General features: G+C 38.7%; 1 protein-coding gene and 1 non-coding gene across 2 annotated transcripts in view; both read left to right on the forward strand.

Annotated features, from left to right (window-relative positions):
• Positions 1 to 20,765, forward strand: part of GPC3 (glypican 3) — a 443,947-nt gene that overhangs the window by 26,340 nt on the left and 396,842 nt on the right. Inside the window, exon 2 of the mRNA XM_070464223.1 lies at positions 5,292 to 5,453. Coding sequence (XP_070320324.1) covers positions 5,292 to 5,453 — 162 coding nt within the window. The remainder of the gene's footprint in view (positions 1 to 5,291; positions 5,454 to 20,765) is intronic.
• Positions 2,202 to 2,274, forward strand: TRNAG-CCC (transfer RNA glycine (anticodon CCC)). The gene has a single exon. It is a non-coding gene; the product is annotated as a tRNA-Gly (tRNA).

Consider the following 20,765-nt stretch of genomic DNA (forward strand, 5'->3'; position numbering starts at 1 on the left):
AATGGGAACTAGCAGCCCCATAATGACTTTAATTTTTTTTTTTAGCATCTGGGAATGCAAGTTATTAAGCCCTAAAGAGTTGAACCTTTGTGACTTATTTGAATAGTCAATTGCTAAGTCTTCTCCTTATCTCCATCCCAGGCTATACTGCTTGTCTCTAGTCCCATTTCCCAGCTGAATTCCATTTTTACAAAAAAAAAAAAAAAAATGAGCACCTCTTTGACGAGTGTGGCCCACGATTACTTTTCTTTCCCACCTAATAAAGGAGCACTTTTCCCTTAACCTTCTTTTGTTCCTGACATGCTTAAAGAATGCTTTGCTACTTACTATTTCTTTTGTAGGTTGCATCTTTATTTCTTGAATTGGCCTTTCTGCTTTTATTCACACAAGTGTGTACCAGTTCTGTGTGCCTCCTTAGTCATCTGTCCTGGGTTTTACTTTTTATTCATCCCACTTGGCATTTGGTTCCCAGAGTAATTCTTTGTTTTGTTGATGAGGATTCCTCTCTAAATTCTTTCTGTATTTTCTTTCTGTTTTGTGCATTCTTTCTGTCTTGTTTCTTTCCTGTGTTTGTTCATGCATTAAAATGGTTATATTTCATTGTTGTCATTTAATTTAGGTATGTCTAGCTCTCCTGGCCCACTGTTCCTTATGCTGTCATGTGCTGAGGCTTATTTTAACCTGGCTTGTGAGTTATATGAAATTTACTTAAAAGAAAATGTTTTTCCCTTTGGCATTTATTTCTCTCCTTCATGGTTTGGAAATCCTGAATTCTTATCAGTTTATAGATGTTTTATTTCCTCAAATCTGTAGCTCACTCTTAGCCCCCAGATCAATTGTACTGGTTTATTGATTAACCAGGCAGTGATAAGTTGGAGGATAAATATTGCTATATATAGACTTCTTATATTTGGATATAATAAGTACCTTTCTTCATGACATCATGACCATAAGTTCTCATTTAAGATTTAAGTCCTTTAAAGATTTTGGCTAAACAAATTCTTGAGGTAGTGTGAGTCTGTACAATGATGAGACTTGATCAACTCAGGGAACGGTTACCTCTATGCTTGCTCTAAGTTACTTTGTGAATTATCATATTAAGGCAAACCAAATTGGGGTCATGGTAATTTAAAGAGCCATTCCTGGGCTTCTGTTGGTACATCGAGTGGCAGTTTGTTACCTTCTAGTAAGGTGCTCAGGGCACTTCACAAAGAAAAACTATGAGCCCTATTATTTTATGACTCCCACTGGTTAGAGCTGGTGAGAGAAAAAGCAGTGCTAACAGCCACCCTGCCAAATAAACTCCACCGTTCTTGAAAACTGGAAATCTTCACCAGTGATGAAACACCAGTTTAGAAACACAAAGAGTTTATCTGTAACATTTAATTTTAAGAATGTATGCAAATAAAGGTATTTTAAACACACACTACTTAGGTATCAGTTTACTAAGAAAATAAATTAAACCTTGCTAAATGGACAGGAACTTGGTGTACGGAAATTGGCTGCTATGTAGGATTTTTCATATCTGCACATCTGTCTCAACTACCCTTGTTTAAATCTAGATTAACCACATGTCCCAAAGGGGACTCTTTCCTTCCTTGGTCCAGTAAACTGCATCAGTTTCTACTTTTAGAAAAACATTACACTTTGTAACTTCTTATAGAAAGAACACCATGAGCTAGAGAGCTCTGTTTTTTTTTTTTCTGAAGATAATAATAAAGCCTTTGAGCTTAGACCCTATTTAAAATTGGTTTAAGGCTTGTATATGAGATTGACATTTATAGGAGATAAATCTGAACTCTGTGTCTCCAGACCCCAAATTGTATTTTGACACATTAAATATCACCTTTCCATCCAGTACTATAAATTGCAGTGCTGGATTAGGTTCGGTGATACATATTATCTGTGCTCTCCTTCACTACTTTTGTCAGCAGCTCCCTTGAGGAGGGGGAAGTGGAGAGGTTGAAGTCAATACTGTGAACTCCAACAGTGATGTTATGTGAGGTTGAACTTGATTAATTTCATTCCTAAATTAACAAAACTTGGACACATACATTAAGGCCATGATTAACTAGACTTCATAGGGAAATAAGACATTGTAATAATCAATTTTCTGATAACTTATGGCTAATTAATGCCCCCTACCAAAAACAACACCTCAGGTATTGAAAATCTGTCTAAAATGTCTGAATATGGGGACTTCCTTGGTGGTCCAGTGGCTAAGACTCTGCACTCCCAATGCAGGGGGCCCAGGTTCAATCCCTGGTCAGGGAACTAGATCCCACATGCCACAACTAAAGATCCCACATGCTGCAGTGAAGATCGAAGATCCCACGTGCAGCAACTAAGACCCAGTGTAGCTAAATAAAAAATAAATATTTTTTTAAAAATGTCTGAATATGCTTTCTAGCCTCACTTCAGTAAGATTTGATGTTTATTATGAAACTACTTTGCTAGGGCTTCCCAGGTGGCACAGTGGTAAAGAACTGCCTGCCAATGCAGGAGATGCCAGAGACATGGGTTTGATCCCTGGGTTGGGGAGATCCCCTGGAGGAGGGAATGGCAACCCACTCCAGTGTTCTTGCCTGGAGAATCCCATGGACAGAGGAGGCTGGTGAGCTACAGCCCATGGGTTTGCAAAGAGTCGAACACAACTGAACACACCTGCACTTAGGTTACTTTGCCAACCACTTCATGGAACTTTGGGGGTGTCCCCTCTCTGGGGGATATCCCATATACATGTTTTGTCAACTGAGCTAATGATATTGCTTTATTGCACTCATTTATATGCACTAGGTATTCATCTCTTAACCCCTTTAGACAGTCCATGTTTCTCTTGTTGAAAGCTGTACCTATGTAGCACAGTGCTTGGCACATAGGAGATACGTTAGCCTGGGTCCTCTGAGAAGCAGATGTCAACTAGATGTGAAGAAATTTATTGGGGAAAACACTGGGGAAGGAAATGAGCAGGGAATTGAAGGATGCTGGAGAAGCCATTTGACTGTGGTGTAGGTCTGACCCCTATAGAGGAGAGAGGGAAGGAAGGAGGACTGAGTAGAAAGAATGTAAACTGCAGGGCAGTTTTAAGGAAGTTTTGTCAAGGTCAGAGGGGGTCCTGAAGCCAAAATGCCTGTCAGCACCTTTGCCATGCTCAGTCCTTGGCTGGGAGCAGCCCCTAAGGATCGTGGCATAGGCATAACGTGGCAGTCAATGCAGGGTGCAGCAGCTAGGGTCGTTAGTCGGTTATACACCCTGCGGCAGGAGGTCTGAGATGCCCATGTTCATGGCCACTACAGAAGGAGCTCGACAGATGCTTGTTGAAGGGAAAGTTTGAGTAAAATAGGAATTACTGAAGAAGGGGATTAGACTTAAATATTCATTGAGCCCTAATATTTGCTGGTACTGGTAGAGGATATAAAATCATGGGACTCCTGTTTCTCGCTTCTCCTCAAACGCCACCTTGTGAAAGAAACCATCCCTGATTACCCTATATAAATAGAGTCATCCCTGCAGCTACCACATCCCCTATGTCCCTTAGTTTGTTTCTTAAACATTAAAAAGATCAGCAGCTGTATTGAAGTTTCATTGACATACCACAAATATTTTAAGGGTACCCTTTGACAATTTGACATATGCCTACAGCCATGAAACAGTCAATCACAATCAAAATAACGAGCATACCAATCACTCTCCCAAATTTCCTCACTCTCACCCCCTCCTTGCCCTCCATCTTCCCCAACAACCACTGAACTGCTTTCTGTTACTATGAATTTTCACTTTCTAGATGGAACCACACAGTAGGTAATATTCAAATCAGGTTTCTTTCACCTAGCATAATGTTTTGGGGGTTCATCCGTGTGATGGCATGTATCAATAGTTTATTTCTTTTTATGGCTGAGTAGTATTCCGTTGTATGTATATACCACAGTTTGTTTTCCCTTTACTTAGTTTTTTTTAAATCTGTAGCATTTATCACTACTTGACCTTACATATGCAGTTTGTTGTCTCTCAGAATATAAGCTCCATAGGGGCAGGGTTGTTACAGGACTGCTATATATCCACAGTGCTTGGCACATAGTGGATACCCAATAAAACATTTGTTGAACGACTCTTACTCCCATGGCTTCAGTTTTCTTTCACATACTGATGACTTTCGGGGATATAGGAATGTGCTGAGTCTCCAGTGAAGAGCAGAAAACAGCAAAAGGGATTTTTCTCATTGGGAAACTTGGTAGATGGTAATTGTTAACTGAGATACAGAATACAGGAGACTTTGTGTCTGTGCTTCTGGGATATATTGAGTTCAGTTTGGGGTATGCTGAATTTGAGATTCCCATAGAGTAGTTTGAAAATGTGGGATTTGGGAGCTGAGAAGAGAGGTAAAGTCAGGATTAGAGAGTTCAGCAGTCATAGGAGTTACATCAGATCATCAGGGTTGAGAGAGCTGGAGAATGAGAAGGGGAGTCAACAACATTTATGTGTTAGGCAGAAGAATAGGAAGCAAGAAAAGACAGATAAGAGTAGCCGTAGCAGTAGGGGGGTGTATGGGGATGTGTGGGGTCAGAGTAGGTTCACTAAAGCAAGGGATGGGGAGAATTTTAAATAGGGATAGGTTTACTGTGAGGACTGCAAAGTGTCACATTGAATAAGGACTGAGAAGAAAAGGTTCTGATTCCCTAATTTCGGAATAACTGAGAAGATGATTCATTTGGAAAATCTTTATCAAGATACCAAACTAAAAAAGCATTCTGCATCTTTTGGGAGGCGCTGAAGAGGTGGCTCAGAAATTCAGAGGAACAAGAGTTTGGCATTTGTGATAGAGCTAGAATTGTTGGGGTTGTAAGGCATTTTGGTGATTGTCTGCATGTTAATATTAGCAGCATGGGATTGGCCACACATACATTTCACTTGGAAATCATAACTGGAAGTTTGAAAATTGCTTCTTGGTTGTGTTCTCATTCATAAATTATAGTCATGAAAAAGAAATTGTAGGAGTGAAGACTGATCTTTTAACAGGCAAATTAAATATTGGTGTTCAATGACGTATACTTTGTGCTATAAATTAGTTTATGCAGAATTTATGAGTCAAACCTAGGCAATTAGGCAATAAGTTCTCATGGTTATTAAAAAAGATTCAGTCATTGGGAGAAATCAGGGGTTATTTAAGATAAATTGTAATTTTAAATTATCAAGATTTTACTGTATTTTAAAAGAAATGCATTGTTTTGCTGTATTTGCCTTGTGTGTGTGACATTCTGCTTACTGAAACATGAAAATCTTATTTGTTTCAGGATCAGATTTGCAAGTGTGTCTCCCCAAAGGCCCAACATGCTGCTCAAGAAAGATGGAAGAAAAGTATCAACTAACAGCACGATTGAACATGGAACAACTGCTTCAGTCTGCAAGTATGGAGCTCAAGTTCTTAATTATTCAGAATGCTGCAGTTTTCCAAGGTGAGTTCTGGGCATCATTTGAGATGTGCTGTGCAATGGCATCATTATTTGGGCACTGGGCTTTTCACATGCTAAGTATAATTTAGAAATTACCATTCTGGTATTAATACTTCATATAAAAACCTCCCAGTGAGAGATTCTGGTTAAGGAAAAACATGTTTTTTAGAGAAGCCACATTACAATCTTTGGGAAGGTGGGTATTGTCAAAAATCATGGTCCAAGGACATTCTGTTTACCTGTATAGAAAGGATGTAAATCTCTGAAGAAAGAGTAAATGGTACTTTTTCTCCACTAGCCCATTAAACTTGTTTAAAACACAAAAAAATTTACTTAAATACCAGTTTTCTGCACAAGTTAGTTGGTTATTTGTGGAACATGCACAAACTCTTTCTGACCACTGGGACTGTTTTCATTTAAGAGGGAGAAACTGGCTTAATGGCTCCACATTTTCTCATCTGTGTGAGTGGCTATCTTTCCTCTCTTTCTGAGTCTCAGTACTTACTATGTCTGTGTATGACTGTAAAGGATAGCTTGGAGGATGATGATAGTGGTGATAGCAAATATGTGTGTAGCATTATGTGCCAGGTACTCTTTTAAGTGTTTTACATATATTAACTCATTTAATCCTCACAGTAAACCCTATGAAGTAAGTAGTAGTATTAGTTTCCCCATTTTATGGATGAAAACTCAAGGCACAGAGTGGTTAAGTAACTTGCCCAAGGTCACACAACTAATAAATGGGGAAAGTAGGATTTGAACCTAGACAGCATGACTCTCTGAGCATTTGCTTTTAGCTGCTTCATTACATCAACTTTCTGTGAAGGAAAGTTAATTATGGATATTGGAGGTTTCTTTTATCCTTCCTTAAGCAGATGGAATGAGCTGCCTTCTTGTCCCACAAGGAGAGAATTGGGGTCAGGTGAAAAAGAAAACCACTTCTGACTACTTGACATTCAAAACCTTTTGATTTATAGCACCTTTATAAGAATTAACCTGTTTGAATTGTAAGGTGGGCTGATTATAGCTTATTTTGTCTATTGTAACAAAATACTTAGAATTAGCTAAGAAAATTATTCAAATTAGCTAATAAAACATACATTCACAAGAGTTTCTTGGGTCAAAGCCTCAGGGGACATTGGGCTGATTATATGAAGTATAATACAGAAGCTTGAAGTATTTGTTAAAGCTCTTTATGCAGTCAGACTCTTGTGAAGAGTTTGTTGAGACTAACAATTTGGCAAAAGGATGAATAATTTAAGCTCATTTTAAAAATACATGTACCATTCATGTACTTCTTAGATTAGTTTTGGAGCTGATCCGTTGGGTGAAAGTGGGGTGATGAGAAGTGATGTGACACCGACAATCAAGTCGAAGTAAGGCTGAATCTTACTCTGTGGGGTGTCAAGGTGCTTTTCTAGAATGTAGTATTTGTGATTTGTTTCATTCCCGGAGAAACCAAGCTCACAGGTGTTATCTTGCTACCTTTTCCTGGCTGGAGCAGGATGGTGGTGTGATCACACTGGTATTGTAGTGCAGAGTAAGATGATGTGGCTGTCCATCTTGAGGACCTTGTATGTCAGCATTCATATCTCCATCCAGTTCTGCATTTTGCATGTTGTGTTTTCTACTTCTGGAACAGCGCAAGAGGAGGAGAGAAAGTTTTGACAAGATTTTGGATTAGCATCCAACCATGGCTGCTTTAGAATGCAAGTTGAACACTTGTCATGTGAATAGATGGTAGAGAGGGGGGGACAATACCTATTAGTTGTCCTCTGTCTCTCTCTTTCTCTTTCTCTCTCTCTCTCTCACTCTCTCTCTCACACACACACACACACACAGCATTTCTCAAATTGTGGGGACAGACAGAAGGACAACCCTAGCAAAGGAACCTGGAGACAACTGATGTGTAAACTCATTGCTGATGCCGCCTTCTCAAGGCTGGTGCCTTGTTACCATGTGTACTCATTTGGTATCTGTTTCATTCTGTCTTCTTGCTCCTTTCCTGCTTATTTTTTCTTAGGAAAAATAAACCCCAAAAGAAAAAATAAAATTTGGTCCTAGACCTCAAGGCAATTATACCATGCTTGTAGAGACATTGTCCCAAATCCTTTCTGTAAGATTGTCCCCTTGTTTGGAGAGACAAGACTACAATCAGGGACTGCTACAAGATGATGTATTATTAATTACTGAGAAAAAGAGTATCTCCTTTTTTTCTTATAACTACTTAGTATTCCAGTTAATTTAAATTGGGAGCACAGTTGCTCTTTCTCTAAAATACACCCCATCCCCGAGATTGTGGTAGAACAATTTATTGAGAAAATTGCTCCAATACTTCACTCCTGTGAAATTTGATGTGAGTCGTTTTCACCACATGAAGTTGAAGAAAGCGCATCTTGATCTTGGCCTACATCCACAATCTCTTTAGGATTCCTTCACTAGTCCACATTGGGGGTATTAAGCAGTGAGTGCGTTCTGCAAATATGTGCACAGTTCCACGAGCAATCCTTACTGCCTCGATTTGGAGTTTATGTCTTCTTTTGTAGGAAGCCTTTGCCCTCATAAATGAGCCTGGGGCCCTTTGCTACAGTGGTTGGAATGCTCTACTGCTAATGTTGTTTGGATAATGATTGAAGCATTAAAAAAGTTGTTCTTTATTTTCAATCTTTGCATTGCCTCGTTTCCTAAATTTAATTTACTTTGATGTGTTAAGTAAAATGGGGCAGCACAATCGTTTTTTGTTTCTGCTTAATTAATTCTTTTTGAAAAACCCCTTCACTTAAAGTAGATTTCCTTTTCTCTTTTTCTTCACTACCTAATAATGAGGATGATGATGATGATAATGATAATAATAATAGCAATAGTGACAGTTTGTTAAGTGCCTACTATATGATGCTTACTTTTACATAATTATCTCTCATTCAATTTTCCCAGCAGCCCTATGAAGTTCATACTGTAATCATCTCCATTTTACAGATGAGGAAGCTCATTGATGCCCAGCTTTTCCCAAGCCATCATGTGACATGGTTTCCCTTGTTCTTAGTGTTCTTGAGGTAAAACAAAATTAAGCAGTTGTAGGATTTGTGGTCCTTGAGAAGAAAAATGGGATAGAATTCAGAATTTTTCATCATATCTCCACCACCTCTATACCTTCAAGCCTTGAGTTCTGCTTTCTTTGTAGAATTTTAAACTTGTACGGGAAGGTCCCATGGAGGAGGGCATGGCAACCCACTCTAGTAGTCTTGCATGGAGAATCCCGTGGACAGAGGAGCCTGGCAGGCTGCAGTCCATGGGGCTGCAGAGAGTTGGACACAGCTGAGGTGACTGAGCACACATGCACCATCAGGAAATATTTGGGGTATGTCCAGGTGTTTTCTGTAGGTTAGAGGATTCCAGTCTTCCCCAAGTTACCACTGACTTGGAGTGAGAATACTCTTCGGAATGTAGCAACACTTTGCTTTTCTGGAAGTCGCCTCTCTCACAACTGAAAGCCTCTCTATCGGAGAGGAGAAATGGTGGGTAAGCAGAAAACATCTCTGTGCACCTAAAATGAAGCTCCTGCTTATGCAGTTGATGCATCTGCGAGCTCCTGGGTCCTTGTTCAGAGCTTACTACTGTTCTGCATTTATGCACAGAAAAACTTGATTTTATAGCTTTCTAGTCACTAGTAGATAAGCAGTTAACTAGAAGGGTTTTTTGAAAGACTGCCAGAGGAAAGTACATATGAGGAGCAAGACGTTAACGAATGACAGTATGAGTAGAGGACATAAAAGTGACTGGCACTCATTGAGTGTGGCAGCTGGGAGCATCTTATAGAGGGTTATATTGCTACGTGCCTCATAGCCCCTAGATTATAGTAGATCCAACAACTAATGTCCCTAGTGATGGCTATGAATTGATACGGAAAGATCAAGTTCTGTTCATTTTTTTTCCCCCTGAATATTTCCATTTTGAATGGCTAAAAATATTTTTGGTGCTGAAAGGCAAAGGAGGACATGCTGGACTTGGAGTCAGAAAAATCTAAATTCTGGTTCTATGTTTATGGGCTTTATGACTTTGAGTGGTTATTTAAACTCTAATAGCCTCAGTTTTCTTATCTGCAAAATGGAGACAATAATTACAGTCCTGCTTCCCTCAGGAGTAGAGGTAATGTATGCGAAAATGTCTTGAAAACTATAAAACACTATATACATGCCATATTATCTAGACAGCTCATTTTTGTGGCTGCTTCACCCCACACGGGCCAGATAAATGATGCATTACTATTGCAGACAGTAACCTAGATAAAGCTGTAGTTCCTGATGTAATTCAGCAACTTTTGCCAGGTGTAGGTGATGCTGAAGCAGCTCTAGTGCACAGGAGACAGAGCACTTAGGCAAAGGGCCCTTTGAAAGGAAGATTTATTTTATGCATTCATAGATATGAAGCTGCACTGTTTGAAATGCCAATACTTCCATGAGCAATCCTTTTTTTCAGCTTCTGAAATCTTCTCAGAAGGCCCCTACCTGGTATATTTTACCCACAAATGAGAGGCTAGATCACAAAGGCATTGTTGTGTTCAGGTCATGTTTTCATTCCATTTTCCGGTCCGTTCTACCAGGGCAGAGAGGAAGAAAAGCACTGTCTTCATCCAGTGTTGGAAGGCTTTCTCCTACCTGCTTTCCATGGAAGAGATGAATGGGGCAGGGGCAGTGCTCTGTGCTTCTTTTCTTTCTCTGCTCCCTTATTTTCCATTTCCATCTGCTCTTTTTTTTTTCTGTCAGATTCCTGTCTCTCCCACTCCCCCTAAATAAAATTGTCCTTGGTTAGAACACCCTTTTCCATCAGCTCAGAGCAATTTCTCCAGTCATTTCTGCTTGAAATAACTGTTTAGGGACATTATTCAAGCAAAGCTTTTTTCCTTCACAGTTAATATGTGACTAAATAATTGCTTGAATGTTGATAAACATGTTTTTGAGATTCAATCATTTGTTAATTTAGTTTTTATAATGTGGGGGTTTTAAGTGAGTACTGAGCAATTTTTCTCCATTTCACACTTTTTTTGCTCCTGCCTATTCTGACAGTTCTCATGCCCATGCTGAGCTGCAGTGAGTCCTCAGCACAAACCGCCAGCCATTCTGTCACAACCCTTTCTTTTTCGAAAACAACATACAGGAGAGAATAATTACACTGATGTCTAATCAGGACTTAATTCATTTGCCAGGACCAAATATAATAACATTGAACTGAATTGGAGAATTTTAGGAACGCAGACCATGACCATGAGTGAGGTTATATATCCTCAAAAATGTAAATTATTAATCAAACCACTCATCTGTACAGCAAAGCTCTAGTAATCCCATTATAAAAGGGTGAATTTCTCATCAGAGGCCAGAAGATGCTGGCTTTAATTAGTGAACTTTTATGGTGCTGACTCAAAGAGATATTTTGGTTATAAAGTTTTTAAAAATGTGATTAATTATTAGTACTATTGGAAAAACACTTGGAAACTGGGTGTTTAAAGTCATTTTGGTTTTAAACTGAGAACTTTTTGGATTTAATTCAGTTTCAAAATTCTGTGGCTATAGCAGAGCCAGAGACGGTGCAGGGTGGGGGGGTGGGCGGTGTGTGTGTGGGTAGAGTTGTAAACCTTTCCTGTGCCCTCTATTGATTTAGAAGTCAGTCATTAGACTGAAAACTGTTTAATAAAAGGAGCTTAGAAATATGACTCAGTGGGCAGGTGGGGACTGTTCCTGGGCCAATAGTGGGGTGAGGAGATTATGCAGATTAATCCTTTACCCTAGCCTGTGCCCCTTGGTTCTGAACTCCCCCCTGGAGCTGCCATCATCACTGCCCACCTTCTCACTAGTGGGCCTGACAAAGCAAATTAAAGGAAATTGTCCCTGCCCTCTAGAAGCTTCCAGGAAAAATACCACTTTTGCCTGGAGTGATTACTCCCTCCCCTCCCCTACTGGGATTTGTTTACTTTCTGAAAACATATGTTCCTCCTCCTCTTTCTCTCTCACTAAGTTGTACTACCTGATTGCGGAGTAATGAAGCATATGTTCCAGAGATTTGAATTCTCCTGTCAGTTGAGTGGAGGTAGAAACAATTTTCCTTTAAGCTGGAAGTGGTATCACAGAAATGAAAAGCACCTTTCCTTCTATTGACTGTGAGATGCTTCCGGGGCTGCTGCACACTGTGGTCCTCCTCCTCTTGCTGTCTGCTCTTTCATTCAGTCATCACATCTTGCTGCTGCTTTCATACTTCCTCCCATCTTTTCCCCACATTCTGTTCCCCTTTGCCTTCCCTAGGTCTCAGTCATATCATTAATCACATACCATTGCCTTCGAGCTCTGTGTCTCTGATTTTAGTTCTAGGCTCCATCAGCTCACATCCAGGCCACCTGCAAAAGCTGAACTGGGTTTCATGTCTTTGGTCTCCTCCCTTGCTTCTCAGTTCAGCAGTAGAGTGTAAGTTCAAGATGGCAGGCTCTGGGATCACTTGGGCTGGGTTTGAATGAGTCTAGGTGGCAGAGCGGAGAAGGCAATGGCACCCCACTCCAGTACTCTTGCCTGGAAAATCCCATGGACAGAAGAGCCTGGTAGGCTGCAGTCCATGGGGTCGTGAAGAGTCAGACACGACTGAGCGACTTCACTTTCACTTTTCACTTTCATGCATTGGAGAAGGAAATGGCAACCCACTCAGTGTTCTTGCCTGGAGAATCCCAGGGACGGGGGAGCCTGGTGGGCTGCCGTCTATGGGGTCACACAGAGTCGGACACAACTGAAGCGACTTAGCAGCAGCAGCAGTAGCAGGTGGCAGAGGTAGGAGATGTGGAGGAGAGAAAGTTGAAGGCTTGCAGTAAGAATCAGAAACCTCCTGTCTGAATATGTATTTAAGTCAGTGAGAGATGAATGAAAAATTTCCTGTTCTAAAGTGTTTTACTTATATTATCTCATTTAGACCTCACACCAACCCTGCAAAGTTGGTACTATTCATTATTAGCCTCATTTTATTGCTGAGGAAGTAGAGGCTTAGAGAGATTAAGTAACTTGTCTGAAGTTGCATAGCCAATAAATAAATGGAACAGACAGGAGTTGAACCCTGGACATACAGCTCCAGAGCCTTTGCCCTTAATCACCACGTGTTTTTATAGCCACTGGTGTATTTTGTTTCATAGTTAAGGACAATCTCCCCAGTTCTAGCTTTCTTGCATGGGAATTCTATTTTATTTAACTGAGTAACATTTGCTGAGCAAGTATCTAGCACATCTGAAGGCAGGCAGGTGTAGGGAATTCAAAGATAAAAACTACTTCATGCCTACTTTCATATAGCTCAAACTTCAGAAACCAAGACTTTTATACATGAGTGATTTGGGTACAAGGCATCCTATGAGAAATTCAGTAAGAAAAATGTTAGCAGGTTTCTCTATAGGGGTTAGGAGTGGATCCAGGTTTTTTAAGGCTCAAAGCTTACAGAATTTGAAGGCCCTCTTAGAAAAAGGAGACAAATGTGCAAAAACAAAATGCCTGTGGTTCTTCTAGAAGGAGGCTTGCAAGTGCAGGTCCCTGTAGTTTGTTTCATTAACTTCATAGGAAATTCACCTCTGTATGGGGCTGTGGGGTTGGAAGAGATTAATTTCAACCAGAGGGCAGAGATTCTTGGAAGAGATTGCTTGTATGAATTCTCCAGACAGATGTGGCTCTTGATCAAAGAGAAGGGCCAGTAAGGGAGTTAGGTAAATCAGTACACATCTTTCTGTAAATTTAAGCTAAACTTTAAACATTATTAATTGCCTACTAGATACAAGTCTTTCTGGACTTCCTAGCTAGCCCTTTGGAAAGTAGTTATCCGTTTGGAAAGGGCAAAACACCTAGGCAAGAAGCAGGGGGTGGGGGCGTAATGAGATGGGCATGCGCTCTGGCTTCAGGCAGGCTGGAATCTAAGTCCCAGCTCTCCTTCCTCCTCTCTTTGTAACCAAGGGCAAGTCACTTCTCTCTGAGCCATGAATTAAAGAGGGTTAAATCTAGTGAGGATGGAAGAACTCACCTCTGTGCTCGTCTATAGGAACCAAATGCATGGTAGTCATTGTTTTTGTTATTCCTTCTCGTACGTTTATAAGCATAATTGTGTATGAAATATAATACCTGTTTTGCAGTATTGAATGTCACATACCTGGCACATATACATTAAAAATGCCTTTCATGTTATAATATCATTTAATTAATATGCAATGCTCTAATATACCCATTCATAATCTTGTCATTCAGAGAAAACTATATTTTTAGAAAATAGCATTTCTGTGTGTTTTCATTCTTTCTCTGTGTGTATGTGTATACTTAAGACTAAAGAGTATATGTTTTCTCCATGGTCCCCTAGTGGTCTGAATGAGTTAATGTAGCTTCTCGATCTAAGTAGCAATGGCAGACTCTGATTTCATTGGGTTGATAGGAGAGGAAGGAGAACAAAGATGATGAAATCAGGATGTTTATCTTGCTTCCCACCTTTGGTTGAAGTTCTTTAGCATTAGTACTGGACTTGATTAACTGAAATGTAATTATCAGATTAGACCAAGTTCTACTGTACTCCCTCTCCTGGGATCCTATGTTTTTTCTTTCTAGCACTTACCGAGTTGATAGTGATATATGATGGTTATTTTATTAACATGAATCTCCTTTGCTAGAGAATAACCTTTCTGAAGGTGGGGCTTATGTGTATTCTACCTCTCTGTATCCCCCTCAACCCTGTATCCCCCAGTGAGATAGTGGACACTCAGTAAATGTTTCAGAAACATACACATACACACACAATTAAAATAAGTAAGTAATATTAGTAGAAGCAGGTTGCTCTCTCTTCCACTTCCTCTGCAATCACTACCACGATGGCCAGATGGACAGAAAAGTATAAGCTATTGCCTACAGCATTTATTCCAAGGTTTTGAAGTCTACTCAGATGTAAGATCTTAAAAGTCTAGATAGTGGATTGATGCTTTCCCATTGAGATGGCATGTCTTATGTTTACCTGAGCCTCTGCCTCTGGCCTCACCATTCCCTGGCTGGTCTTTTCCTCCAGCCTAACCTCTTCACAGAGAACTGTGAACAAAGTGCAAAGCCAAAGATGTACATCTTGTGACCAAGAATAACAAGAATGGTGACATCTATCAGCTTTTCCAGATACACTCTTATATGTCATTCTTGATTACTGTGGGCACTTTAAAGTAATACACCAAACTTTGAGAATATTCTTTTTTTAAAATAACTTTTTAGTATACAAATGAATATACATGTTTATTAGATAAAATGAAGAAAAAAAGACAAAGAAATGAAACAATAGAAAATAAAATGACCCACATTCTATCCTCCAGAGGATAACTACTATTAATGTTTTAGTATATAATTTAACATACTTTTGTTCAGTATTGTACAGATATAGGTATGTATATATTTAAAAAATGGATTACACTGCTCTTTCAAGTAATGCAATATAGCCATCTTTCCATGTAAATATTTCTATAATATAATAGCAATAGAATATTTAGAGGCTACTTAGTACTTAGTCATGCTGGTTTTGCATGTTATTAATCCAACTCTGTCTATTGTTAGAAATTTAGGTTGCTTTCAGTAGACCACAGTAAAATAATGTCCATGTAAGTAAGTATTTATGCATATCTTTATTTTCTTAGGATAAATTCTTAGAACTGGAATTGCTGAATCAGGGCCTTATGCAGTTTTTAAGGTTTATCACATTTTCTGTCCATTTTCCTGACCATTTGCCCTTTTAGAATAACTATTTCTTTTAGGTAAAGAAATAGTACACTTTTCTTATCAGGAAACTTTGTTGATCATTTGTACTTTTTATTTTGTGATTTTTCTCATTAATATTCTTTCATCTTTTAAAAAATTTTAGCTATTCATTGTTCTTATTGAAGTGCCCTTATTGATTTTTAAGAGCTCTTTATATATTCAGGATCATAACCCATTTTATATGTTATAAATTGATTTTACTGATTTGTTAATTCAATATTCATTTTTTATGGTGCTTTAAAAACACTTCCAGTCAAATGTATCAATATCTTCCTTAGGCTTTCAATATAGCCTTTTGATTTTGCCTAATTGATATTAGCCTTAGATGAATCAAAGATATGTTCTATTTCCTATTCTGACAGTAGCTGTGTAAAAATTGGTAAGTAATTTAAAGTGTCTGAATTTGTTTTCTTATGTGCGTGATAACACCTGATCTACCAACTTGCCAGAGCTTTTGAGGACCAGAAGAGGTAATGTATATAAAAATGCTTTGAAAAGTTTAAAGGATTATTGTTGTTATTATTCAGTTATCTTTGACACTGACCATTAGTCTGAATGAATTCCTGTTTATAGTACTGCTATCAGCATTGCCTTTTTCTCCCTGTGGATTTGAGACCTTTCTAATCATTACTAGGATATAATCTTGGTCTAGAATTGCACTGGAGTCTGTGCTCTGGTAGCTGGAAAGGCCCTGGGAGGGTGGTGAAATGTTGCCTGCCACCAGTCTCGGCCTGGAGCATGGATTCTGGGCATCCTTCCCACCTTCCCAGCTGGGAAAATGGGCCCTGGAACTGTTCTTTGAAGTAGTATTTGTGTTTACTCCCACATGCCCAGCCCATGAAGGGTAGCTAAAGAAACTCATTCAGTGAGGCCAAAGTGTCTGTTCCTGTCCAACAGAGCAGTAGGTGGGAGAAAACCCAAAGCCTTCTGTCCACACTCGTATTCCCTGGGGAGTGGAAAAACAGTATTCTTTCTAGCAATTAACATTTGAAATAGACACACTGGCCTATCAGATAAATCAGCAGTTTAGCATTGTTTTGTGGTACATATTCTGGAAAGAGTTATTAGGAAAACCTTTTTTTAAAAAAAAAAATTATGAAATGACCAGAATTCTCCCTCTCTAAATGCCAGCTTAAAAAAATCAGAGGCAGGAAAAACAATTAAGTTATCTCATGCATCAAAGTAATCATTAGTAGAAAAACAAAGTATGTTCTTTCTGGCAATCTCTGCCAGATGGTTGAAATGGGAGATAGTGGAAGAAGAGGCTTAAATGATACACATATTATTTCCAATATAACCTTGAAGGCTTTTGTTTGTATTTTGATGGGAGGGGAAGATAGTGTATACTTGCATAACTTAAGCCTTCTTGAAGGTCAGAGGCCTCTGGATAGCTGGTGAGGTTAGACATTTGAACTCATCTGGGTCACTTACATGAAGGAGAAGCAAGGTTAACTAAGTTTACTGAAAGTCTGTGTGCTAGGTTTGATTAGTCTTCCTTATGGTAGTGATACGGCTAGGTATTATTATCCCCATTTCACAGACACGGAAACTGGAGTTCAGAGCCATTAAGCAATCTGCCCAAGGCCACATAACCAGTAAGTGGCAGCATTAAGTTTCTAACTTCAAAGTCATTGCTCTTTTCATTGAGCCACACTGTCTCCCTTGGAGGTAGAAGATAAAAATAAGATTTATGAAGTGATAAAAATGATCATAGAGAGTTTTGAGAAATAGAAAGTGCTCTTAGGAACTTGTACAGTAATGGAGATATAAACAAAATGCCCCAAGAATGGCCCCCAAATTTTATTTGGCATAAGGCTTCAAATTCCATTGATGTGAAACGATTCTCTGTAGGGACATACTCTGGCGAGTTAATTGTACCCCGAGTATTCTATGGCAGCGCGGCAGCCTTTCCTATTGCCTCATAAAGAATCACACACACCCCCTTCAGAGTTCATTTTAGTACTTTTCAGGCTGACATCTAAAGGGGCTGCTACTCTGACAAACACAATCTGGCCAGATGTTATTATTTTGCACTACATTTAATTTCTTCCTGCCAAAGATTTAGACTTCTTTTCCCTGATAAAGATCAGGGGAAATTGTCTGGTATTTACAAAATCCCATCCAGGCGTATCTGTTACAATGTTCACTTAGCAAAGTTTATTAGATTATTAGGGCTTTAAACCCTTGGGCTCTTTCGGTATTGAAATTAAAAAAAGAAAAACCCAAACATCTTCAACAAATTTAAGTGGCATAATTAGACCCTGGGCTTGTCTTACAGGCATTTTAGAATTATGAAAATGATTTAAATAGTATTTGCTTCCTGAGAAACTTGCTGAGTTTGACAGGGATGAAAGGAAGGCGGTTATGCTCCTTTGGTCTCCTGAGTTAATGGGGAAAGTGATATCTGGAACTGAAATAAATTTGCTATAGTTGTATGGTGAAATCACTCCCATAAGTAGTTAGCCATACCACACAGGGCCTCTCTTTCTTGGCCTAGTTAAAATTGTGGGCACTGCAGTGTTAGAGAAACATGGGGGTCTGTCATTTCTTTGCTCATAAAATCTACTTAGAGGAAACACTTATTTGGACTCCTTGAACTCGAATTCTCTGCTCATATCTTCTATACTAGGCATATTAAGACTGTAATAGAAATACTCAATATTTTAAAGGTATGGTTTGTACACACTTTTCCTCAAGAGATCTCAATGTGCTTTATGTGCACTGATTATATTTTCAAGCATTTCCAGTTGAAGCTTCGTGGCACTCTTGTTATTTTTTCTTTTGTGTGAATGTAGACATGGGAGAGTTGAGAGGGTGACCTGTATTAGTCAAAATAAGGAACTCAGAACTGATCTGAAGCTTTGCCTATATGATGTACATGGGAGAGAGAAACTACACAGAAGCAGTCTAATTATGCTTATTTGCTTGGGGAGTGGGGTGGACTGGTACTAATTTAGGCACCAGAATTCCGGACCATCAGACTTGGCATAACAAAGAGAGAGGACTGTTTAAGAACATTGAATGCAAGTGTTAATTACATATGCCAACTTAGGCATTTTCTTCTATTGTATATTTATTTGGCATTAGACTAGGTTTTTAACCAATTATTAAAGCATAGTTCTTTAGAGAGTATGTTAGAAATGTCTAACAAATAAAGCAGGACCACAGTTGGGCTTTTCCTTTTTATTTTGAAGGTGATCAGAAGCCCGTTACATGAAAACTGTAATAATGCAAACATATGTCTGTACAGTGCTGTGAGTGTAGCAATAAGTGCTGAAATGGCAGAAGTGAAGGCAAGGCAGGAGGTAAATATTTTGTAAAAATTAATGATCTAGAGTGAACTCTCATTAACTTTTGGCTCTGTTAATTTGAATATTGTGATAATTTGACTTGGACTGAAGTTTATGAAAGAATCTGCTAAACAAATTAATAGTGTATATAAGATTTGTGGGAAGGCATGTTTAATTTGCTTGAAGGACTTGAGCAAGCCCATTAATTGGGGCTGCTAATTATAATGAGCTTTGCTTATTAAAGCAAACCTGATAGAAACTCTACTTGGAAACACTTTATTAGCAGTGATTTAGAGTTACTCCAGGTATGGAAAAAAATAATAAAAAGTAGTGTAGTGTTTAAGAGAATAGATTCTGGAATAAATTGACTTTGAGCTTGAATCTTGTTACCTAGGGGAGCCCACTTAACCTCTCTAAGCCTCAATTTCCTTAAACAGGGATAATAAATAATAGGACCTAACCGCACATGGTTGTTGTGAGAAGTAAATGATATGATGCTTGTAAAACTTAACTTAGAATAGTGCCTAGTATACAGCAAGTGCTCAGTAAATGTTAGCTGATGTTTGTTATTCTTGGAAAGTAGTTGTTAATCACACTTAACTAACTTAAACTATCCTTTCCTTTATCAGATCAATTTAGTGAAGATGTTTCAGGATAACATCCTTCTTGTTGAGCTAGCCACTCCTAAATTTAAATGAGAGGCCCTCTGGGGACAGTAACTTAATAAATTGCTTTCCATATTCTATAGACCAAACGTACACGTGGAAGGGCATGATGACCAGATTCAAAGGCTTTTTAGTTTCCCAGGAAGGAAATTCTAATTGAGCATATTTTATGTTATAAGCCTAGTTGGTCATGAGTTGAGGTTGTGAAGTTGTTTTGGAGCCTGAAAAATACCAAGAGTTTATATGTCTGAATATTGTAACATTTCTAATATTATTCCTTTTCTGCTCTCCCGTTGATACTACATAAATTATAGGTGTTTGTTTTGAAAGAAAAATTGGTAAATATTGGTAAATATAAAATAGAATATAAATACCACCCAGAATCCTAACACCTGGAGATGACCATAAGTTTTCTGGCCTTCTCTCTGCATATATTCAAATACATATATGTAGATTTTCTTACAAAAATGGAATCATACTGCACTCATTAAAAGCAATGCTAGTGATAAAGCAGAGAGCGTACATGTTATTTTCAGGTATGCCTTAAAATAGGGCATTAATTGGTAATCATGAGGTGGACTTGAATTTGAAAAATTGCATTTAATTTTACATCTGAGAGTCCTTGATCTGTTTCTGTTGAGACCAATAGAAATTCAGCACAGAGAATATGGACTCAATTATCTTTATAGGTCCATTATTATTCATATTTGATGTCTGTGTGTATAAGTGTGTGTGTGAGAGAGAGGGAGGGAGGCAGGCAGGCAGGCAGGCAGTCAGGCTGCCTGCCTGTGTATCCTGGGTGGAGATTTCTCCCTGTTGTGTGGTCTAGTGACAAGAGCATTGGACAGGGGATAAGAAGATAGCAGCTTGTAGCTCTGACTCCATCATGACTCACTGGATGACCTTAGGCAATTAATTTCATTTCTCTGGGCCTTTGTTCATTTTCTCATATTTGAAATGTGGGGTTAGACCAGATAATTTCTGCAACTGCTTGCAGCTCAGAGAATCTGAGTTTTTTTGTTTTTAAGTCAAAGTTGCCTGTCTGCCTGGAAGAACCCGAGGCTCTATGGAGATCTTCCTAAAGAGAGGACAGTGATGAATTTCAACAGTTTCTTTGGCGCCAGATAGACCAAAGCTGTAATTTTTAGCCTATCAGGCATTTGACTTTCGAAAGTGCTAAATCCTCCATTAGGAATAAATGTGGAAGCTTCAGGTTATTTATTGTTATTTACACTTTCCATTCATAACTGTCAGTGTCACAGGCTCTGTCGACATAACTGCGTCAATGAGGTTAGCTTTAATCAGTTTAGTGGCGGCTAAGTCACAAATATATCAAATAGCCAATCATAATGCAGGAGTCCTCTAAAGCCTGACTGAATTATTTATTTTGTTATGATGAAAATGTCTGGGCTTTATTGGTTTTTTTTTTAAGAACTTGATTCAGCTTGAAGTCTAGAAGATAAAAGATCAGTGATTGTCTCTTAGATTTTTATTCTGCCTTCCTTCAAGGCTTTTCATTTTTCACAAGCCGTTGTTAACACTTTTAAGTCAAGGTGAGAGAGCTGTGATATTTTT

This window comes from Odocoileus virginianus, unplaced genomic scaffold, assembly GCF_023699985.2.
Source record: "Odocoileus virginianus isolate 20LAN1187 ecotype Illinois unplaced genomic scaffold, Ovbor_1.2 Unplaced_Contig_21, whole genome shotgun sequence".
Taxonomy (NCBI): domain Eukaryota; kingdom Metazoa; phylum Chordata; class Mammalia; order Artiodactyla; family Cervidae; genus Odocoileus; species Odocoileus virginianus.